The sequence below is a fragment of the Oncorhynchus mykiss genome, chromosome 21, assembly GCF_013265735.2.
Source record: "Oncorhynchus mykiss isolate Arlee chromosome 21, USDA_OmykA_1.1, whole genome shotgun sequence".
NCBI lineage: Eukaryota > Metazoa > Chordata > Actinopteri > Salmoniformes > Salmonidae > Oncorhynchus > Oncorhynchus mykiss.
In genome coordinates, this window is record NC_048585.1 from 18,892,452 (window position 1) to 18,917,271 (window position 24,820).

At 44.9% G+C, this 24,820-nt stretch overlaps 1 protein-coding gene across 6 annotated transcripts in view; it reads right to left on the reverse strand.

Annotated features, from left to right (window-relative positions):
• The window catches only part of LOC110501015 (ankyrin repeat and sterile alpha motif domain-containing protein 1B), a 308,010-nt gene that overhangs the window by 28,909 nt on the left and 254,281 nt on the right, over positions 1 to 24,820 (reverse strand). For 5 of the 6 annotated variants that reach the window (XR_005038543.1, XM_036957167.1, XM_036957166.1 and 2 more), the window contains 4 exons: positions 7,742 to 7,849; positions 6,696 to 6,896; positions 2,348 to 2,389; positions 1,542 to 1,667 (listed from right to left, as the gene is read on the reverse strand). Coding sequence is in view for 5 of the 6 variants with exons in the window: in XM_036957167.1 (XP_036813062.1) it covers positions 1,542 to 1,667; positions 2,348 to 2,389; positions 6,696 to 6,896; positions 7,742 to 7,849 (477 nt within the window). In the remaining variant the exon portion in view is untranslated. The remainder of the gene's footprint in view (positions 1 to 1,541; positions 1,668 to 2,347; positions 2,390 to 6,695; positions 6,897 to 7,741; positions 7,850 to 24,820) is intronic. The other variant, XM_036957168.1, reaches the window with a different exon arrangement.

A 24,820-nucleotide genomic window follows, 5' to 3' on the forward strand; every position in this document is an offset into this window, starting at 1 on the left:
CCACTGATTACATCCTCAACTCTATCCTCTCCATCTCAGTGCTTAACGCTCCATGCTTTTTTAAATGTGTTTATTTTTCCCTCCCTCCCTCCCTCCCTCCCTCCCTCCCTCCCTCCCTCCTTTTCTTTCTCTCTCAGATTCTCCTCTATCTCACTTCGTGGGGCCATGTGGAGCTTCAGTCCTGTGAGAGTGGTTGCTTGGCACCGATTATTTTATTTATTTACACTTTCTCTCTCTCCCTTCCTTTCTCCCTCTCTCAACCCACACTACCTTATCCCTCACTCTCCCAACCCACACTACCTTATCCCTCACTCTCTCAAACAACACTACCTTTCCCTCCCTCTCTCAACCCACATTACCTTTTCCCTCACTCTCTCACAAACTCTCTTGCTTACTCACACTCACTCACTGTTTCTCTCTCTCTTTCTCTCTAATCCTCTAGCCCCCTCATCTCCACAACAGCAGCTCTGAGCCAATCACTATGCACAACTGTGCAAGAGTCAATCACAATTCAACACGGCTGGCCCCGAGAGCCAATGGGAGCCTCCAGACTCCAAATGGGAGCCAATCATCTTCCCGGTGATTCATCAGCTGAAAGTGGGTAGTAATCAGTGTTACATGGTTGCTGGGGCTAAGCCAATCAAATGTACATGTGCTGTATCCTTGGTAACATGGCTGGTTTTATGTAATGGGAGGCTAAAATTACTGCAGCAGCATGAATAGCTTGGTGCAGTATTGATCGAAGGGTGAAACATGATTTTACTCCTGAATACCTCCAGTGTGTCGGTTAGGTAACACAAGTGCAGGTACTTTAAGTCAGAGGGCATAACATATGTCAGCTATAGGCCAGGGCTAGAGTAGATAGTAGGATTGTGGAGAGCTGTCAAAGAGTATTATGGAGTGTCAGTGTGTGTGTGTGTGTGTGTGTATGGGGGGGGGGGGGGGGGGGGGGGGTCCCTGAAAGTGTCTTGGACCCCCTTGACAGACAGGGCATCTCTCCCACATTACTGTAGAACAGTATTATTCAAACCTTTTCAGCGGGGACCCCATTCTTTCCACCACAATTTCTGGTTGAATTTTCTTACCAATAATTTTTTTCCAACCCCACCCGAACCCAAATACGACACAACCTTAAAATCTGTACATTTTTACATCAACAAATAACCTTCACTATAGTTTCTTCTCTTATCAAAATGAAAATACATTTACTCAATAAAATTGTTATTTGTTTGTATTATCTTTCTGAAAAACGTATATTGTCCCATACAATAATCTGTACTCTAAATGTTTAGTTCCTTTTTATTGACCCCACTGATGTTCAGCTAGCGGGGTCGCGACCCCGACTTTGAATAGCGCTGCTGTAGAATATGATACGATGCTAATGTAGCGTTTTGCATGCATACACATTCACAAGCATATCATACATGCATGAAAAGCATACTAACACACACACACACACACAAACACACACACACACACACACACACACACACACACACACACACACACACACAGTATAATGTAGGGACGGGACTACTCACGTAAGCTTCATAGTCACACGACTGGAAGATGAGTTTCTCAGGGTGGTGCTGCCAGTACTGCACTGGAGTGGACGAGGTGGCCTCGTTGGGAGGACGCAACGTGATTGGCTCGCACCATTCGCCTTGCTGTAACAACAGCCAATGGCAAGAAGATCAGACACAGGCCACGGATGAGGAATCACAGCCGATTACAAGGAAAAGGATTGGGCACAAACTTAAGTCAAGCATATTCTGAGCTGATATATCTAGTCTGTCAGATATGTGCTGCCGTTTGCTCCTAACCACATGGCACTTCTATGATGTAACAGGTTCTATCCAGACTGACTGAACATGAAAAGCTTAACAACAACGGTTCAACAACGCTTCAACAACGCTTCAACAACATTTTGAGACCTCACTGTGTTTCTATGGATCATCCTCTCCTAATGCTAAGTGCGTTTTAACAGTCTTAGAAGGGTCATATTTAAATGGCTTTTCATACTGTTTAATTCCCCTAGCTAGTGCTATGATGCTCACACCTCCCCTGGCACTGTGTGGAAAATCCCGTCCTTCTTTCTTTCATCCTTTTCAACAGAAACAGGAAATGGATATATATTTAGCTTCAGTACTTTTCCCTTAGCCAATATGTTCTAAGTCAAATGGAAACGATCATGAGTAAATGGATTTGTATTATCAACAAATATAATGTACATTTATATCACATACATTGACAGTTGACTGTTTGACTGTTCGTCACGTACATTGACATTGTCACGTACATTGGCAACAACAGTATTTGATGCACACTAGCATCACAGACAACTTACAGTATCATTTCTTGCAGAAGGTCTTTCTCCAACATCATGAGACTGATAAATAAATAGAAATAAGATCCAGGATCAGGACAACAAGAAGTTGGTTGATAACATAGAGCTGGATAGAGGGTGCACTTGCCACAAAGCCTGTTTTAGCATGGGCAGCGCCATTGCGGACTTTCATCAATGGAGATAGCCCTCAATGGCGCTGCCCATGCTGTCTTAGAAACCATTATGGCAAATATGCAAAGATGTGGCCTCTATCCAACTCTATGGTTTTTAATAATCAAGCAGACGATAATCACACAGGCAATGTTCACAACAAGGCTTGAGTGTGAGGAAATCCTCCTGACACAGTTTTATAATCAAAGTCCCATGACACTACTATACGGGAGTGCTTGTTTGTTTGTGTGTCACATCCATCTGCGTCTTAATGAGATACTCTGGAGGTGAGGTAATCAGGGATAATGACATCGGGGTAAATAGCTGCAGGGTGAGCCCTAGAGGAGGATCAGAACAGGTAATCTACTCCAAGACACTGGGCTAATCAAACTGATCTAAATGACAGAGATAGATAGAGAGGGGGGGGGGGGGGGGCAGAGAGAGAGAGGAGGGAGGGAGGGAGAGAAATAGAGATGGGGGGGACAGAGAGAGGGGGAGAGAGGGAGAGAAAGAGGGGGGGAGAGAGAGGGGGGGAGAGAGGGAGAGAAAGAGGGGGAAGAGACAAAGATAGAGACACAATTGGCAAAACACAATTATATAAAGACCAGAAAGAGCACAGAGAGAGAGAGAGAGAGAGAGAGACTCATTATCCCTGTAATGGGGCCCAGGGCATGATCTCTGACTGCCTCAGTAGCAATGGGGGAGTAGGGCATGATCTCTGACTGCCTCAGTAGCAATGGGGGAGTAGGGCATGATCTCTGACTGCCTCAGTAGCAATGGGGGAGTAGGGCATGATCTCTGACTGCCTCAGTAGCAATGGGGGGAGTGGGGCATGATCTCTGACTGCCTCAGTAGCAATGGGGGGAGTGGGGCATGAGGGGGAGTAGGGCATGATCTCTGACTGCCTCAGTAGCAATGGGGGGAGTGGGGCATGAGGGGTAGTAGGGCATGATCTCTGACAGCCTCTGTAGAAATGGGGGGCACAGGGCATGATCTCTGACTGCCTCAGTAGCAATGGGGGGAGTAGGTCATGATCTCTGACTGCCTCAGTGGAAATGGGGAGTGGGCAAGGCATGAACTCTGACTGCCTCAGTAGCAATGGGGGGGAACAGGGCATGATCTCTGACTGCCTCAGTGGCAATGGGGGGGGAGGGGGGGCAGGGCAGAATCTCTGACTGCCTCAGTGGCAATGAGAGGGAGTGGGGCATGATCTCTGACTGCCTCAGTAGCAATGGGGGGAGTGGGGCATGATCTCTGACTGCCTCAGTAGCAATGGGGGAGTAGGGCATGATCTCTGACTGCCTCAGTAGTAACGAGGAGGGAGCAGGGCCTGATCTCTGACTGCCTCATTAGTAATGCGTGGGGGTAGGGCATGATCTCTGACTGCTTCAGTAGCAATGGGGAGGGAGCAGGGCATGATCTCTGTACTGCCTCAGTAGTAATGGGGAGGGAGCAGGGCATGATCTCTGACTGCCTCAGTAGTAATGGGGAGGGAGCAGGGCATGATCTCTGACTGCCTCAGTAGTAATGGGGAGGGAGCAGGGCATGATCTCTGACTGCCTCAGTAGTAATGGGGAGGGAGCAGGGCATGATCTCGGACTGCCTCAGTGGCAATGGGGAGGGAGCAGGGCATGATCTCGGACTGCCTCAGTGGCAATGGGCGGAGATGCAATGTGGAGGGAAAAGGGGGAGAAAGGGAGAGATGAAGGAAAGAGTGGAAAGTAAAACAGAGAGAGAGAGTATGTGAGAGTGAGAGGAATAGAGAAGTCTCCATAATGATCTCCTCCACACGACCTTGCTGACTCACTGCACTCACCTGAGTGCTGCTCTAAAGAGGCCAATGTTGTGAGTCGTGACACAAACGCACTTCAAGGAGTCAGTCGTTTATAAACACAAGAGTGTGTCTGGTGCGACAAGCTCTGTGAATCACACACACTCTCACACACACTCCGGATGGACCCTAATCGGGGTAGATCAAAGGAACGCTTAAGAGAAGCTGCTCTCCCAGATGCCTCTGACTCGCCGACCGTGCTTTCATAGGTTGGTGGAGAGGTTCAATAGGAGGATCATGGATTTTGGTAGAGGTTACCATACTGTACCATGCATGCTAATATTCAGTACATTCGGAAGGTATTCAGATCCCTCGACTTTCCACATTTTGTTACGTTACAGCCTTATTCTAAAAATGATTACATTGTTTTTTTCTCCATATCAATCTACACACAGTACCCCATAATGACAAAGCAAAAACAGGTTTTTAGAAATGTTTGCACGTGTATTAAAAATAAAAACTGAAATATCACATTTACATAAGTATTCAGACCCTTTGTACTTTGTTGAAGCACCTTGGCAGCGATTACAGCCTCAAGTCTTCTTGAGTATGACGCTACAAGCTTGGCACACCTGTATTTGGGGAGTTTCTCCCATTCTTCTCTGCAGATCCTCTCAAGCTCTATCAGGTTGGATGGGGAGCGACGCTGCACAGCAATTTTCAGGTCTCTCCAGAGATGTTCGATCGGGTTCAAGTCCAGGCTCTGGCTGGGCCACTCAAGTTCATTCAGAGACTTGTCCCGAAGCCACTCCTGCGTTGTCTTGGCTGTGTGCTTAGGGTCGTTGCCCTGTTGGAAGGTGAACCTTCACCCCAGTCTGAGGTCCTGAGCGCTCTGGTGCAGGTTTTCAAGGATCTCTCTGTACTTTGCTCTGTTCATCTTTGCCTCGATCCTGACTAGTCTCCCAAACCCTGCCGCTGAAAAACATCCACACAGTGCGATGCTGCCATCACCATGCTTCACCGTAGGGAATGTGTCAGGTTTCCTCCAGACGTGACACTTGGCAGTCAGGCCAAAGAGTTCGATCTTGGTTTCATCAGACCAGAGAAGCTTGTTTATCATGGTTTGAGAGTCTTTAAGTGCCTTTTGGTAAACTCCAAGCGGGCTGTCGTGCCTTTTATGAGGAGTGGCTTCCATCTGGCCACTTTACCTTAAAGGCCTGATTGGAGGAGTGCTGCAGAAATGGTTGTCCTTCTGGAAGGTTCTCCCATCTTCACAAAGGAACTCTGTAGCTCAGTCAGAGTGACCATCGCGTTCTTGGTCACCTCCCTGACCAAGGCCCTTCTCCCCCGATTGCTCAGTTTGACCGAGCGGCCAGCTCTAGGAAGAGTCTTGGTGGTTCCAAACTTCTTCTATTTAAGAATGATGGAGGCCACTGTGTTCTTGCGGACCATCAATGCTGCAGAAATGTTTTGGTACCCTTCCCCAGATCTGTGCTTCGACACAATCCTGTCTCGGAGCTCTACGGACAATTCCTTCGACCTCATGGCTTGGTTTTTGCTCTGACATGTCAACTGTGGGACCTTATATAGACAGGTGTGTGCCTTTCCAAATCATGTCCAATCAATTGAATTTACCACAGGTGGACTCCAATCAAGTTGTAGAAACATCTCAAGGATGATCAATGGAAACAGGGTGTACCTGAGCTCAATTTAGAGTCTCATAGCAAAGGGTCTGAATAATTATGTAAATAAGGTATTTATGTTTTTTAATTTAATAAATAAATAAATTATGAAACATTATTAGAAACCTGTTTTCGCTCTGTCATTATGGGGTATTGTGTGTAAAGTGATGAGGAAAAATTGTTATTTAATCAATTTTAGAATGAGGCTGTAATGTAACAAAATGTGGAAAAAGTATGTAAGTTAAATAGCATGCTAATACAGGATGGTAGAGCAGTTATGGTACGGTGTAGGGCAGGATTCCCCAATAGGCAGTCCGAGGGCCAAATATATATATATGTATTTAAAAAAAAAATTGTTGTTGTACATAAAACAAATTAGCTGAAAGTGATTTTAATTTGTTCCCAAGTACAGTAGTTTCCACGTATAAATAGAGGCATATGTGATCTTATCCCAAAGTAATCAAGGTTTGAAATGATTCTATTTTTATCTAATAATATATCTGTTTGGGATTCTTGCGGTCAATTTGCAGTGTACAAATGATTTATAACAGTGTTCTGCCCCCCAACCATCCGAGAGGATGAATGATATGTCATATTATATTAATCATCACGCTTTCGTAGTTTGGTAGAGAGGTCAAATAGGGACGCACAGGAAAATAATTGTGAGAGGCTGCTGTCTATTCCTCTCCCTATCTTCCCTTCCCTCCCTCCCTTCCTCCCCCTTTTCTCCTCCCCCCCCTCTCACCATGCTGACTTGGGCCATCTGCCGCTCCAGTTTGGAGCGAGGCATCTCCTCTAAGTAGTTGTCGTTGGAGCGCTGGCGGCGCCGTGCGTCCGCCTGCATGATGAGGTGCTGCACGTCCAACGAGCCCCCTGGGACACCCGTCGTGGTGTACGCAGCCTGGCCCGGAAGGATCTGGGGAGGGGTGTTGCAGCCACCGGGCTCCTGGGAGGATGGATGGACAGAGAGGAGGGGTTATTAAATTGTGGTGAAGTGTGCCATGTGATGCTTTTGATGCTCCATGATAGGCTGTATCTAGAAAAGGAGAGGTCAAATGTCAAGACTGCCACTACTGGCTACTCCCATCGTGGACATGCCTCCAGGTGGGGGGGCCCAAATTAGGACGAGACAATAATGGTATAATGATTCCACTACATAATGATTGCCTAGCTTACCTTTTACATCATTATTTTCACTAGCATACCTCTTAAAATGAAGCTACTGTGTTGAGCATGCATTCTAAGTGGTATCTAGTGGAATGCTTTTGGAACATGATAATATGCTATGCTGAATAAACCTTCAGCCTCCTCTCTGTTTGCTAGCCTGGCTCTGGACAGCAGACTAGATTTGCAGTGGAGACACTGCCCAGCACCTCTGTCTGGACCGATTTGTTAAATGGAATGAAAGCAGGCGTCTGGGCCTTGAGAGGCTGCAGAACAGCAGCCACATCCTGGCTGCCGGATCAAATTGAGTCCCAGGAGGTGAAGCATTTCCCAGGCCTTTGTAAGTTGAACATTAGACCCATATGCACTGGGGAATGGAATCCAGCATCTTGTAATTAGTATCCAGGACCGGCAGGGAGAGGGGAAACAGCGGTCTATTGTGGTCCTGGCGGCATCCATTTTGTGTCTGCCGGGAGACTTGTGAAGGCTAACAACAGCAGTGGAGATATTTCCCCTAAGCTCACTGAACCTCTCTGCAGTATCTAGGACTACTACCATCTGGGAGGGAAGAGAGAGAGAGGACACACACACACACACACACACACACACACACACACACACACTGACCCGTAGGGAGATGGCCCGTGGAGGTTTCTGTGGAGGGTCTTGGTGAAGCCTGTCTCCCAGCGAGGCCAGAATTCTCTTCCTGTGTCCTATCAGACTGACCTTCAACACCTAGGGAGGAAGAGAGACACAGGTCAACAACCTATCAACTAGAGGTTGACCGATTAATCGGAATGGCCGATTAATTAGGGACGATTTCAAGTTTTCATAACAATCGGTAATCGGTATTTTTGGACACCAATTTGGCCGATTTTTTTTTACACCTTTATTTAACTAGGCAAGTCAGTTAAGAACAAATTCTTATTTACAATGACGGCCTAGGAATGGTGGGTTAACTGCCTTGTTCAGGGGCAGAACGACAGATTTTTACCTTGTCAGCTCGGGGATTCAATCTTGCGGTTAACTAGTCCAACGCTCTAACCACCTGATTACATTGCACTCCACGAGGAGCCTGCCTGTTACGTGAATGCAGTTTGAAGCCAAGGTAAGTTGCTAGCTAGCATTAAACTTATCTTATAAAAAACAATCAATCATAACCACTAGTTAACTACACATGGTTGATGATGTTACTAGTTTATCTAGCGTGTCCTGCGTTGCATATAATCGATGCGGTGGCATTGGCAAAAAAGGACTCTCGTTGCTCCAACGTGTACCTAACCATAAACATCTATGCCTTTCTTAAAATCAATACACAAGTATATATTTTTAAACCTGCATATTTAGTTAATATTGCATGCTAACATGAATTTCTTTTAACTTGGAAAAATGGTGTCACTTCTCTTGCAACAGAGTCAGGGTATATGCAGCAGTTTGGTCCGCCTGGCTGGTTGCGAACTGTGTGAAGACTATTTCTTCCTAACAAAGACAGCCAACTTCGCCAAACGGGGGATTATTATTATTATTATTATTATTCAAGTGCATTTGGGAAAAAGCACAATTGTTGCACGACTGTACCTAACCATAAACATCAATGCCTTTCTTAAAATCAATACACAGAAGTATATATTTTTAAACCTGCATATTTAGCTCAAATAAATCCAGGTTAGCAAGCAATATTAACCAGATGAAATTGTGTCACTTTTCTTGCGTTCATTGCATGCAGAGTCAGGGTATATGCAACAGTTTGGGCAGCCTGGCTTGTTGTGAACTAATTTGCCAGAATTTTACGTAATTATGACATAACATTGAAGATTGTGCAATGTAACAGGAATATTTAGACTTATGGATGCCACCCGTTAGATAAAATACGGAACGGTTCCGTATTTCACTGAAAGAATAAATGTTTTGTTTTCGAGATGATAGTTTCCGGATTCGACCATATTAATGACCTAAGGCTCGTATTTCTGTGTGTTATTATGTTATAATTAAGTCTATGATTTGATAGAGCAGTCTGACTGAGTGATGATAGATAGCAGCAGGCTCGTAAGCATTCATTCAAACAGCAAACAGCATTGCGCTGTTTATGACTTCAAGCCTATCAACTCACTCGCTTTTTTGACTTGGACTGGTTGTTCCCCTTGCTCTGCAAGGGCCGCTGCTTTTGTGGAGTGATGGGTAACGATGCTTCGAGGGTGGCTGTTGTCGAAGTGTTCCTGGTTAGAGCCCAGGTAGGAGCGAGGAGAGGGACGGAAGCTATACTGATACACTGGCAATACTAAAGTGCCTATAAGGACATCCAATAGTCAAAGGTATAAGAAATACGAATCGTATAGAGAGAAATAGTCCTATAATTCCTATAATAACTACAACCTAAAACTTCTTACCTTGGAATATTGAAGACTCATGTTAAAAGGAACCACCAGCTTTCATATGTTCTCATGTTCTGAGCAAGGAACTTAAACGTTAGCTTTCTTACATGGCACATATTGCACTTTTACTTTCTTCTCCAACACTTTGTTTTTGCATTATTTAAACCAAATTGAACATGTTTCATTATTTATTTGAGGCTAAATTGATTTTATTGATGGATGTATTATATTAAGTTAAAATAAGTGTTCATTCAGTATTGTTGTAATTGTCATTATTACAAATATATATATATATATTTTTTTAATCGGTATCGGCTTTTTTTGGTCCTCCAATAATCGGTATCGGTATTGAAAAATCATAATCGGTCGACCTCTACTATCAGCACAACTGTTAGAACACAATTATTAACATGTATTTAACATGGAATCAACGTGAACTAAGCATGTAATAAGCCTCCACTGAAGTAAAACCCAGTTATGAGAGTGTTGGATTCAAATCCTACCTCTATTGGTAGTGAGGCACTCTGGAATAATACAAAGGCCTCGATAATAACCTGACAACATCACATTTATAACAATGGTGATATGGTGACATCATATGTGACTGCCTGAGGTAAAAACACATGTTGTAATCAGAGGAGGCTGGTGGGAGGAGCTATACGAGGACGGGCTCATCATAATGGCCGGAATGGAATAAATGGAACGGGGTCAAACATGTGGTTTCTATATATTTGATGTGTTTGATACTGTTCCATTGATTCCATTCCAGCTATTACATTGAGCCCGTCCTCCTATAGCTCCTCCCACCAGCCTCCACTGGTTGTAATAAGCAAAACATATGAGTGTTTCTATTAAACATTAATATATTCAAATAACCGGGCTTTCAAAGAAGGAACAATGAGTCATAATGGTAAAAACACAGAGCAGACCATATGTAACATCATTACTAGAATTATTATCACATAAAGGCACCAGCCTGGTCCACCGTTACAAGGTAATTAAGTTTGCAGTGAAACACACACACTTTTTAGTTTGGTTTGTCCTTCCTGGCACATTCTGCAGGGGGTTTAAAGGGCTGCCAAAAGACTGGTTCCAACACCCTAGATTTGGGTGTGAGTGTGGCTCATACAATGTCTTGGCAGTAAGCTCTTCTCCCAAAAGGCAGTGGATGTAAGTGCGGGTGCGGGTGTGATGTGCATCAATGAAGGATGTGTGTGTGGATAAGAGGACAGAGGAGGGAGGATGTAGGTGTGTGTTCCAGCTAGAGAGTTGGTAATTATAGTGAGTCTGAGACCTAGCAGCGAGCCTAATGACTCTCCCTATGCTACCTCCACTACCTAACACACACACACACACACACACACACACACACGTTATTGATTCCTTCCTCTCCAGCCCTCACTCACCAATTACTGGCCCGCATCTGTTACCACACACACTTAAGAGCAACCAAAAGATAAATCTAAATAAACTCTAATTATTAATTTCCCAATCCAGAAACAAGAAGAACATGTATTTTCCTATACAGGAAACCCAAATTACGGATTTGATTGAATAGATACTGTATCTCATAATTATGGCCACCTGGCCATATGAAAATCACCACGTTGTGGTGATGATCCAAGATGGCGTAGCAGTCAGACGTTTTTTGTCTTTGTTTCGTCCCATGTATATATCTTTTTATACATTTTTCTTCGCATTCAATTTAATTCAAAATTCTCTCCTGCAACCCACCTCACCCAATGTGGTGTGGATCTGTTTTTTTCTAAAGTATTTCTATTTACCTCCGAACTGGAATACCTCAACTGAAGCTAGCTAGCTACCTAGCTACCAGCTATCAGTCAGCTAACCTTTAGCTCAGAAAGCTCTCGCCAGTTCGTAAAACGCGTTTCAAACCAGAGCATACCGGACCTATTTTTCTCTCTTTATCCCCGGATTCCTATCGCAAACTCTGAACCCTTTCATCTGGATCATGGCAGCTAGCTAACCACAACCCTGGTTGACTACACCTGGCTAATCGTTTCCATCCCGGAGCAAGCACCAACTAGCCTGGGGCTAGCCCAAGCTAGACCCATCTCCCGGCTAGGGCTCCTGGGCTACTCCTGAAGCCCACTCCTCGGCTACAATATCTGGACCCCTTCTACTGCCGGTACGGGGCACGGAACCCCGCCGATCCTTCACGACTGGAATACCGACATAATCTGCCCGAGGATTCCAACAGGCCCCTCAGGCGCGACGTCCCCTGAAGGCCCATTCTGCTAACCGCGGCCTGCTAGCTATCTATAGCATATTTGACTGTTAGCTGATCCACCGGCCAGTTTCTTAGACCACTACCCATTTTGCCAATTGGACTTGGACCCCTCTGCTACTTGGAACTCTACTAATTCCACGACTGGTCTATCGACGTCATCGCACGAGGAGGCAAAAACAGACTTTTCCCCCATCGCGACGTCCCTCAAAGGCCCTTATGCTAGCTTGCTAGCCCCGGCCTGCTAACTGCTATCTTTCTAGCCCCGGCCTGCTAACTATCTGAATCGCCGTGTCCCCAGGCCAACCCAACCACTCACTGGACCCATACGATCACTTGGCTACGCATGCCTCTCCCTAATATCAATATGCCTTGTCCATTACTGTCCTGGTTAGTGATTACTGTCTTATTTCACTGTAGAGCCTATAGCCCTGCTCAATATGCCTTAACCAAACATGTTGTCCCACATCTTACATCTGCAATGACATCACTTAGTTTAAAAGTCTAGAGAATATCGCTCTCTTCATTACTCAATGCCTAGGTCTACCTCCAATGTATTCTCCTCCCACCATACCTTTGTCTGTACATTATGCCTTGAATCTATGCTATCGTGCCCAGAAACCTACTCCCTTTATTCTCTGTTTCGAACGTGCTAGACGGACAGTTCTTATAGCCTTCAGCCGTACCCTCATCCTTCTTCTCCTCTGTTCCTCTGGTGATGTAGAGGTTAATCCAGGACCTGCAGTGCCTAGCTCCACTCCTACTCCCCAGGAGCTCTCTTTTGATGACTTCCGTAACTGTAAAAGCCTTGGTTTCATGCATGTTAACATTAGAAGCCTCCTCCCTAAGTTTGCTTTATTCACTGCTTTAGCACACTCTGCCGTCCCGGATGTCTTAGCCGTGTCTGAATCCTGGCTTAGGAAAACCACCAAAAACACAGACATTTCCATTTCCAGTTCTGTCTTACTATCCAGGTCTGTACCAATACAATTCGAGCTTCTACCTCTAAAAATTCACCTTTCCAGAAACAAGTCTCTCACTGTTGCCGCTTGCAATAGACCACCCTCTGCCCCCAGCTGTGCCCTGGACACCATATGTGAACTGATTGCCCCTATCTTCTGAGCTCGTGCTGCTAGGTGACCTACACTGGGACATGCTTAACACCCCGGCCATCCTACAGTCTAAGCTTGATGCCCTCAATCTCACACAAATTATCATTGAACCTACCAGGTACAACCCCAAATCTGTAAACAAGGGCACCCTCATAGATATCATCCTAACTAACTTACCCTCCAAATACACCTCTGCTGTTTTCAACCAAGATCTCAGCGACCGTAATGGGTCTGCAGTCAAACAACCACCCCTCATCACTGTCAAACGCGCGCTAAAACACTTCTGCGAACAGGCCTTTCTAATTGAAATGGCTGGGGTATCCTGGAATGACATTGACCTCATTCCGTCAGTAGAGGATGCCTGCTTATTCTTTAAAAGTGCCTTCCTCACCATTTTAAATAAGCATGCTCCATTCAAAAAATGTAGAACTAGGAATAGATATATCCCTTGGTTCACTCCAGACCTGTCTGCCCTTGACCAGCACAAAAACATCCTGTGGCGTTCTACATTAGAAATGCAACTTTTCAGGGAAGTTAGGAACCAATATACACACGCAGTTAGGAAAGCTAAGGCTAGCTTTTTCAAACAGAAATTTGCATCCTGTAGTACAAACTCAAAAACATTCTGTCACACTGTAAAGTCCATGGAGAATAAGAGCACCTTCTCCCAGCTGCCTAGTGCACTGAGGCTAGGAAACACTGTCACCACAGATAAATCCACTATAATTAAGAAATTCAGTAAGCATTCTTCTACAGCTGGCCATGCTTTCCACCTAGCTACCCCTACCCCGGTCAACAGCCGTGCGCTCCCCACAGTAACTCGCCCAAATCTCCCCCACTTCTCCTTCACCCAAATCCAGATAGCTGATGTCCTGAAAGAGCTGCAAAATCTGGACCCCTTCCAATCAGCCGGGCTAGACAATCTGGACCCTCTCTAAAATTATCTGCCGAAATTATTGCAACCCCTATTACTAGCCTGTTCAACCTCTCTTTCGTATCGTCTAAGATTCCCATAGATTAGAAAGCTGCCGTGGTCATCCCCCTCTTCAAATGGGGAGACACTCTAAACCCAAACTGCTACAGACCTATATCTATTCTACCCTGCCTTTCTAAGGTCTTTGAAAGCCAAGTTAACAAACAGATTACCGACAATTTTGAATCTCACCGTACCTTCTCCGCTATGCAATCTGGTTTCAGAGCTGGTCATGGGTGCACCTCAGCCATGCTCAAGGTCGTAAACGATATCATAACCGCCATCGATAAGAGACATTACTGTGCAGCCATATTCATCGACCTGGCTAAGGCTTTCGACTACGTCAATCACAACATTCTTATTGGCAGACTCAACAGCCTTGGTTTCTCAAATTATTGCCTTGCTTGGTTCACCAGCTACTTCTCAGACAGAGTTCAGTATGTCAAATTGGAGGGCCTGTTGTCCGGACCTCTGGCAGTCCATGTGGGTGCCACAGGGTTCAACTCTCGGGCCAACTCTCTTCTCTGTATACATCAATGATGTCGCTCTCGCTGCTGGTGATTCTTTGATCCACCTCTACGCAGACGACACCATTCTGTATACCTCTGGCCCTTCGTTGGACCCTGTGTTAACTAACCTCCCGATGAGCTTCAATGCCATACAACTCTCCTTCCGTGGCCTCCAACTACTCTTAAATGCAAGTAAAACTAAATGCATGCTCTTCAACCGATCGCTGCCCGCACCTGCCCGCTCGTCCAGCATCACTACTCTGGACGGTTCTGACTTAGAATATGTGGACAACTACAAATACCTAGGTGTCTGGTTAGACTGTAAACTCTCCTTCCAGACTCACATTAAACATCTCCAATCCAAAATTAAATCTAGAATTGGCTTCCTATTTCGCAACAAAGCATCCTTCACTCATGCTGCCAAACATACCACCCTAAAATTGACCATCCTACCGATCCTCGACTTTGACGATGTCATTTACAAAATAGCCTCCAACACTCTACTCAACAAATTGGATGCAGTCTATCACAGTGCCATCCGTTTTGTCACCAAAGCCCCATATACTACCCACCACTGTGGCCTGTATGATCTTGTTGGCTGGCCCTCGCTTCATACTCGTTGTCAAACCCACTGGCTACAGGTTATCTACAAGCCTCTGCTAGGTAAAGCCCTGCCTTATCTCAGCTCACTGGTCACCATAGGAGCACCCACACTAAGCACGCGCTCCAGCAGGTATATCTCACTGGTCACCCCCAAAGCCAATTCCTCCTTTGGCCGCCTCTCCTTCCAGTTCTCTGCTGCCAATGACTGGAACGAACTGCAAAAATCACTGAAGCTGGAGACTCATATCTCCCTCACTAGCTTTAAGCACCAGCTGTCAGAGCAGCTCACAGATCACTAGACCTGTACATAGCTCATGGGTAAATTGCCCATCCAATCTACCTCATCCCCATACTGTATTTATTTATTTATCTTGCTCCTTTGCACCCCAGTATCTTATGTTCTCTCTACAGTACGTGTGTGTTCTCTCTACAGTATGTGTTCTCTCTACAGTATGTACAGTATGCATTCTCTCTACAGTATGTACAGTATGTGTTCTCTCTACAGTATGTGTTCTCTCTACAGTATGTGTTCTCTCTACAGTATGTGTTCTCTCTACAGTATGTGTGTTCTCTCTACAGTATGTGTGTTCTCTCTACATTATGTGTTCTCTCTACAGTATGTGTTCTCTCTACAGTATGTGTTCTCTCTACAGTATGTGTTCTCTACAGTATATGTGTTCTCTCTACAGTATGTGTTCTCTATTCAGTATGTGTTCTCTCTACAGTATGTGTTCTCTACAGTATATGTGTTCTCTCTACACTATGTGTTCTCTCTACAGTATGTGTTCTCTCTACAGTATGTGTTCTTTCTACAGTATGTGTTCTCTCTACAGTATGTGTTCTCTCTACAGTATGTGTTCTCTCTACAGTATGTGTTCTCTACAGTATATGTGTTCTCTCTACAGTATGTGTTCTCTCTACAGTATGTGTTCTCTCTACAGTATGTGTTCTTTCTACAGTATGTGTTCTCTCTACAGTATGTGTTCTCTCTACAGTATGTGTTCTCTACAGTATATGTGTTCTCTCTACAGTATGTGTTCTCTCTACAGTATATGTTCTCTCTACAGTATGTGTTCTCTCTACAGTATGTGTTCTCTCTACAGTATGTGTTCTCTCTACAGTATGTGTTCTCTACAGTATATGTTCTCTCTACAGTATGTGTTCTCTCTACAGTATATGTTCTCTCTACAGTATATGTTCTCTCTACAGTATGTGTTCTCTCTACAGTATGTGTTCTCTCTACAGTATGTGTTCTCTCTACAGTATATGTGTTCTCTCTACAGTATATGTGTTCTCTCTACAGTATGTGTTCTCTCTACAGTATGTGTTCTCTCTACAGTACAGTACGTGTGCCTGACTGCACTATGCCCCCATTTGCATTTAAATGATATTCATTGTCTGCGTATATAGACTGAGTGACTGCTACAGTGGCTCTACCCTACACGCTCAATATACTCCTTCTTTCACTCTGCCTCTATTGCTTCCATTCCCAACTCCATATTCAATTGCATTCAATCCAATTCAATAAGCTCTGCTGATATGATAAGCCAGTAGGTCACATTGCCAATGCCAAGACACAGTAGAGAGACACAAAGAGGAATATTTATGTTACACATAATCATCATAATACACAACATACATATCAGTCTCTCTTCTCTCTCTCACTCAATTTCATTCTATCGCTCTTCCCTCCTCCTCCCCACCTCTCTCTCATCCCTTCCTCTGTCTATGATGGCAAAGTGGCAACCCATCTCTCTCTCTGTCTGTCTCTGTCTGTCTCTGTCTCTCTCTCTGTCTCTCTCTCTGTCTCTCTCTCTGTCTCTCTCTCTGTCTCTCGGTCTCTTCAGTTTGCAGTGTTTTTGCTGGGACATTGCCGGAGGGATCAAGCTGGTTAACTTGCCTTGCGGTGTTGACAGTCTTCCTTTAAATGAAACGGTTTGGGACGGAGCCTCTAGTCTTTGTCTAGAGTCTGTGTGTGTGTGTGTGTGTCTGTGCCTGCGTTCATGTGTATCTCTGTCTGTCCGCACTGTGAGAGTGTGTGGTCTGCTCACTCTGAAGAGAGTTAGTGCCAACGTGTGTGTGTGTGTTTTCGCTGATCGATGGAGTAATCCCGTTAACGTTCCCGTCAGTCCAGGGGAACAGCTCTGATTACAGGCTTAACCGGGACAGATGCAGTAACAACCCTGATCCTCTAAACTCCACTGCAATGCCAGAGGAGACCACACACACCATCAGCAAACTGTGATTACAGAGACAGTCAGGAACAATAGTTCACTGTCCCCACCACCCAGTCCTCTGAAGGGGAATGAAAACAGTTCACTGTCCCCACCTCCCAGTCCTATGGAGGGGAATGAAAATAGTTCACTGTCCCCACCTCCCAGTCCTATGGAGGGGAAGGAAAATAGTTCACTGTCCCCACCTCCCAGTCCTATGGAGGGGAATGAAAATAGTTCACTGTCCCCACCTCCCAGTCCTATGAAGGGGAATGAAAATAGTTCACTGTCCCCACCTCCCAGTCCTACGAAGGGGAATGAAAATAGTTCACTGTCCCCACCTCCCAGTCCTATGGAGGGGAATGAAAACAGTTCACTGTCCCCACCTCCCAGTCCTATGGAGGGGAATGAAAATAGTTCACTGTCCCCACCTCCCAGTCCTATGGAGGGGAAGGAAAATAGTTCACTGTCCCCACCTCCCAGTCCTATGGAGGGGAATGAAAATAGTTCACTGTCCCCACCTCCCAGTCCTATGAAGGGGAATGAAAATAGTTCACTGTCCCCACCTCCCAGTCCTACGAAGGGGAATGAAAATAGTTCACTGTCCCCACCTCCCAGTCCTATGGAGGGGAATGAAAATAGTTCACTGTCCCCACCTCCCAGTCCTATGGAGGGGAATGAAAACAGTGGTTATACAATAACTATATTCAGACACTGTTGAAGGACTTTATAATAGAATAAAACATGTTTCAGAACGGAAGCCTTGACTGTGCCACACCAGTAAGACTCTCATGCCAAAACATGTTGCTTTACGACCATAACGACTCAAACAGATACGTACTGTGAACTGTTGGACAAACAAGGATACGGTTGGCTGCAACTGACCACTGGTTAATCACTGGACCTTAACAAGGACCTTCCCTCATTTAGGATCCTGTCACAAAGGGATGTCTTCTCTGACCAATGGGAGAGCTAGGTTGACAGGACGGCTCATTTGAGCAGATAAAAGGAGGGAGAAACTTTAGCCTAATCACTGTCTGTGCTCACGATACCGTTCTAGTTTTAATGATGAGAGAACAAGACCAACTCTTCCTCGTTTATCCATCTCTCGCTGTCCCTCTATATATTTCTCTCCAGTTCCCACTGTGTATGCAGTTTATCTCTTCCTTCTTCTCTCTTTCTGACCGTTTCTACCTATCCTCTCTGCCTCCCCTTCCCCTCTCCCTCCTACTGTCCCCTCTTTACCTACCTCTCTTTCCATCCATCCATCCATCCATCCATCCATCCCTCCCCATTCCCTACCCTTCCCTATTCTACCCCTCCCTCCTATCTATCTATAAAACTGATAAGACTAATTGCCTGGTGAGAGAGCTCGGCCCCCTGGTGTGATTGCTCTGATGGACTTAGCAACCAAAAGCGTTCACTTTGCGGTTGAAAATGAGGCTAAAGGGCCTAAAAGCTCTAATTCCACTCCATCGACCGCAACCACGTTCAGACATCGTGACCGTGTCTCTATTGGTTTGTGTCCGCGTGTGAACGCATTTTTGTGTGAGTGTATGTGCGTCCTCCAGTCTGTCAATATAACCCAATCAGAACTCCCCAGACAACTCTACAAGTCACGACCCCAAGCCATCGACAAGACCTTTTGATCTTTTCCAGGTCAATGGACTCTGGATTGGTTGAGCTCAAGGACATTGCCTTGGCTCCATTGGATCAAAGCATGTCTGGTGAACTCCAGTCACTGTCACTAAGGATCTAAGACAGACTGAATCCTAAATGGCACCCTATGGGCCTGGTCAAAAGTAGTATACTATTTAAGGAATAGGGTCCCATTTGGGAAGCAGACTGACTGACAACCCACAGTGATGTTGATCCCCATCATCAGTTTTGGGTCTAAATCATCTGGTGTTAGTAGTAAGATGAAAAGGAAGGGAACAGGAAGGGATTGTGACTGTATAGGCCTAGCCTGGTCCAACCGGACTAAACATTATGCTCCCTGTTGTTTCGTAGTATTCAGTCTAGTTTAACCAGGCTAGCATTGCCCATGACAGCCTAGTTAAGTTTGCATGAGCAGGCGTTGACTTAGAGCAAAATACAAATCCCATTGAGACAATGTATTTATGTGTGTACATGGACAGGTTGTTGTTTCTGTTGGTTTGTGTTTATAAATAAAAAGGAAGAGATGTGTCCCCATAGAACACAGAGACCCTAGCCTTCACTTAAAGCTGCAGTCTGTGACTCGGCCTCAGCTGTGTACCAAAACAAGTACCGGGACCTTGTTTTTGTTGTTTTTTCAAATCGCAGACCGTAGCTTTAATCAATGCAGCGTAGTGTGAGCAGGTTGAATACACTGTTTCTATTACTGTACCTTCAACAAGTCATGTCTACTGTATAATAATGTGCGGTTCTGGTGTGTGTGTGTGTGTGTGTTTGTGTGTGTGTATGTATGTGTGTGTGCCTCTCTTTTACCACTCTCAATAGATCTACAATACCACATTGTTTTCCACAGTCTGTTGACACTGGTTTATCACAATGGTTTGTCTTTTATCAAAGACAGTTAGTCCTCCTTTATCTTCCTCTCCCTCCCCCTCTCCCTTTCTCCCACCCACCTCTCTCCCACCCCCCTCTCCCTGTCGTTGGCTTCGTTGGAATTACAGGTTTTCCGAAAGGCCCTTCTGTTGTCTATCCTGATTGCAATTGATTTGGCTAGAATATCTATTACTACAATACTGTTGCAGTGCAGGCTCTAGTCCACACACACACACACACACACACACACACACACACACACACACAGTCGCAATGGTCATCACTATCACCGTGGAGACCAAGCCTCTGCCCCCGCTCTCTCTTCCTGATCCATTTTTAACCAGCGCCTCTCCTCCTCATCGCCGGGGACAACTGGAGGGAAACCAGAGACCACCGGTTGCCTGCCAACCACTGTACAGTAAAGACAAAAAACACTGCTGTGGCTGAGATGTGTGAGCTTTACGTCCTCAAACTGATCATCAATCTATACAGTGTATGTGTTTTTCAGGATGTACGTTTATAATGATTCAGTGTCTCTTTGTTGTAGAACACTAACGAACAGATCTAAAAATCAACAATATATGGATTCAATGCAGAGGAAATAGTCTATTCCAGGGGACCAATGGGGAAGCCTGTTTTGTTCACCGGCAGCCTGAAGAGCCAATAGGAGTTTTATTAAACTACCTTCGCCATGGATACATCTCCATTAATAGATAGTGTCAAATGGGACTGGGAGCATTGGCTCAGTGTGTGTGTGTGTGTGTGTGTGTCTGTTCCGTTTGTGTCTGAGAGACAGAAATAGTGCCAAATGGAGGAAAAACAAGACAAATGCTGGAGGAAACACACACACACACACACACACACACACACACGTGAGCTCATGAATACATGGGCAGGCTGAGTAGATGTAATAACCAATAAGAAGCTGGTCTGAAAGGAGGAGAGGAAACAGACTGATATTTTTCTGGGTTATCGTTTACATTGGGTACTTCAAAGCCTCTGATGAAACCGATAGGATTTGACACAGCCAAGAAGAGTCTGTATGTATCCCAAATGGCACCCTATTTCCTTTGTAGTACACTTCTTTTGCACAATATATGGGATAGGTTGCCATTTGGGATGGAGACTCTCTATAGGTCTCAGTGAATCGATCACTACACAGTTGTAATGCTGTTACTATTTCTCTATAGGTCTCAGTGAACCAATCACTACACAGTTGTAATGCTGTTACTATTTCTCTATAGGTCTCAGTGAACCAATCACTACACAGTTGTAATGCTGTTACTATTTCTCTACATGTCTCAGTGAACCAATCACTACACAGTTGTAATGCTGTTACTATTTCTCTATAGGTCTCAGTGAACCAATCACTACACAGTTGTACTGCTGTTACTATTTCTCTATAGGTCTCAGTGAACCAATCACTACACAGTTGTACTGCTGTTACTATTTCTCTTCCTGTGTTCTTCCCCACCAGAGGATGTGTCAGTTCTGGGTTCTGCTGTGATTATATAATGGTAAACGCAGCATGTGTGAGGAGTGGAAAGGACAAAAGGGATCTGTTATACACACATACAAACAAGTGCAAACATGGACACATGCAAGTATACACACACACACACACAAATGCACGCACGTACACACACAAGTACACACACAAGCACACACACACTAGCCTTGATCTACCAATGACGCTTCAACGGACTGTGAAATTCTTTAAACACATGTTGCTCAACATGTCACCATTGAATACTACTTGGTTGGCCAGAGGGACACAGTTCAGTTGGCTGAGGTGACGTGACAATTACAAAAGACACCCCATTGCTTCCTATAGTGCAGTACTGTTGATCAGAAGAGGCTTTGGTCTAAATGATTGCCCTTAGGGAATAGGGTGTCAAAATAGTGCACTAAATAGGGAATAGGGTGTCAAAGTAGTGCACTATATAGGGAATAGGGTGTCAAAGCAGGGCCCTATATAGGGAATAGGGTGTCAAAGTAGAGCCCTATATAGGTAGGAGGCTGTGGTTTGAGAAGTAATGAATAAGTAGGACTAATGTAGGTAAGTCCATTAAGGTTGACTGAAGTGTAAAATGATTTATGGTCGTCAATTAAGCGGAATATTGTATGTGTCACAACCCCTATGTGAGGTGATGATTTGATTGGCCAGGTGGTCAGGTGGGGCAGGGTGAGCAGCATGATGGCTGGGTATGATCGGTCACCTGGCGTCATTGTAAAACAAGGGCAGGTGGTAGGATTTGCCTCTAACCCTTCACTCTGTTTCCTCAACAGCTGTTGTGAAAAACATGTCTGCTGTCTTGCTGCAACCTCCCTCCTTCTCTCACCCCACTCTCTCCCTATTTCGTTTGTTCTGTTTCTCTCTCTCTAATTCCCTCCTCTCAATCCACTCTCCCTATTTCGTTTGTTCTGTTTCTCTCTCTCTAATTCCCTCCTTCTCTCACCCCACTCTCTCCCTATTTCGTTTGTTCTGTTTCTCTCTCTCTAATTCCCTCCTTCTCTCACCCAACTCTCTCCCTATTTCATTTGTTCTGTTTCTCTCTCTCTAATTCCCTCCTTCTCTCACCCCACTCTCTCCCTATTTTGTTTGTTATGTTTCTCTCTCTCTAATTCCCTCCTTCTCTCAATCCACTCTCCCTATTTCGTTTGTTCCGTTTCTCTCTCTCTAATTCCCTCCTTCTCTCACCCCACTCTCTCCCTATTTCGTTTGTTCTGTTTCTCTCTAATTCCCTCCTTCTCTCAATCCACTCTCCCTATTTCGTTTGTTGCGTTTCTCTCTCTCTAATTCCCTCCTTCTCTCACCCCACTCTCTCCCTATTTCGTTTGTTCTGTTTCTCTCTCTCTAATTCCCTCCTTCTCTCACCCCACTCTCTCCCTATTTCGTTTGTTCTGTTTCTCTCTAATTCCCTCCTTCTCTCACCCCACTCTCTCCCTATTTCGTTTGTTCTGTTTCTCTCTCTCTAATTCCCTCCTTCTCTCACCCCACTCTCTCCCTATTTCGTTTGTTCTGTTTCTCTCTCTCTAATTCCCTCCTTCTCTCAATCCACTCTCCCTATTTCGTTTATTCCGTTTCTCTTTCTCTAATTCCCTCCTTCTCTCACCCCACTCTCTCCCTATTTCGTTTGTTCTGTTTCTCTCTCTCTAATTCCCTCCTTCTCTCACCCCACTCTCTCCCTATTTCGTTCGTTCTGTTTCTCTCTCTCCAATTCCATCCTTTCTCAACCCCAACCCTTTCTCTCTTCTCTCTGCCACTTTTCTTTCTCCCTTCATCTCCCTCTCATTCGTACCGCTCTCTCTCTCCCCTACCGTCACGTTCGTCGTATGAATCGGACCAAGGCGCAGCGTGGTGTGGGATAATTCTTTAATAAACTGTATTCAGAATGAACACTGAACAAACTAACCAAAATAACAAAACGACACGTGAAGCTATACAAATGAGTGCTGACAGGCAACTACACACAGACAAGAACCTACGAACACAAAAGGGAAAATGGCTACCTAAATATGATCCCCAATCAGAGACTGATAAACGATAAACAGCTGCCTCTGATTGGGAAACATATCAGGCCACCATAGACATACAAATACCTAGACCAACAAAACCCCTAGACATACAAAAACCCTAGACAATACCAAAACTAGCATACCCACCCTCGTCACACCCTGACCTAACCAAAATATAAAGAAAGCAGAGATATCCCTCGCTTCATACTAGTCGCCAAACCCACTGGCTCCATGTCATCTACAAGACCCTGCTAGGTAAAGTCCCCCCATATCTCAGCTCGCTGGTCACCATAGCATCACCCACCTGTAGCACGCACTCCAGCAGGTATATCTCTCTGGTCACCCCCAAAACCAATTCTTTCTTTGGCCGCCTCTCCTTCCAGTTCTCTGCTGCCAATGACTGGAACGAACTACAAAAATCTCTGAAACTGGAAACACTTATCTCCCTCACTAGCTTTAAGCACCATCTGTCAGAGCCGCTCACAAATTACTGCACATAGCCCATCTATAATTTAGCCCAAACAACTACATCTTTCCCTACTGTATTTATTTTATTTATTTATTTTGCTCCTTTGCACCCCATTATTTTTATTTCTACTTTGCACATTCTTCCACTGCATATCTACCATTCCAGTGTTTTACCTGCTATATTGTATTTACTTTGCCACCATGGCCTTTTTTTGCCTTTACCTCCCTTATCTCACCTCATTTGCTCACATCGTATATAGACTTGTTTCTACTGTATTATTGACTGTATGTTTGTTTTACTCCATGTGTAACTCTGTGTCGTTGTATGTGTCGAACTGCTTTGCTTTATCTTGGCCAGGTCGCAATTGTAAATGAGAACGTGTTCTCAACTTGCCTACCTGGTTAAATAAAGGTGAAAAAAAATAAAAAATTCTAAGGTCAGAGCGTGACACCTACGCTCCTCTCTACATGGTGAGATTGGTCGCCAATGCGTTACAGATGTAGGGTTAGCCAAGGTAAAGTCCCCAATAGCAGCTGTGCAATAACTGCGTCAACCACCATCACAAAACTAACCTACCCATGTAAGCTACCTACCTACCACCCCCATGTCATGTAATAGTTGGGCTGCATTCCATTCCATCCAGGCCCTAGTGTGCAATTCTCTTACAGCATACCTGTACATGTCCTAACTTAGAGAGTGGGAGTACTGGAAAAATAATAGAGAGGAACAGAGAGAGATTGAAGTCATCTAAGTTGATGAGCAAGTACATTAACATCTGTTCTAAATGTGATGAACAGACAGAGACAGAACCAGGGCTGAAGTCCCAACAGGAGATCTGTGAGGTCCATCTACACCAAGCCCCCAGGGCCTGTTACCCAGCCTGCCCTGGGATGTGTGTGTTGGCCTACTGTATATGTCTAGAATTATGTGTCTTCATGTCTAAATGGTTGTGTGTGTATGTATGCGAGTGACTGTGTGTTCCCACTAAACTCAAGCACTATGAACCACTCTACACACACACACACACACACACACACACACACACACAATTCTACACTACTTTCACCACAGCTGCACAGCCACAGCAATTCCCAGCCCAGGACAGCAGGGCTCAGAGCTCTCTTTTACTGTGTCCAGTACATCTCCAAAACACACACAG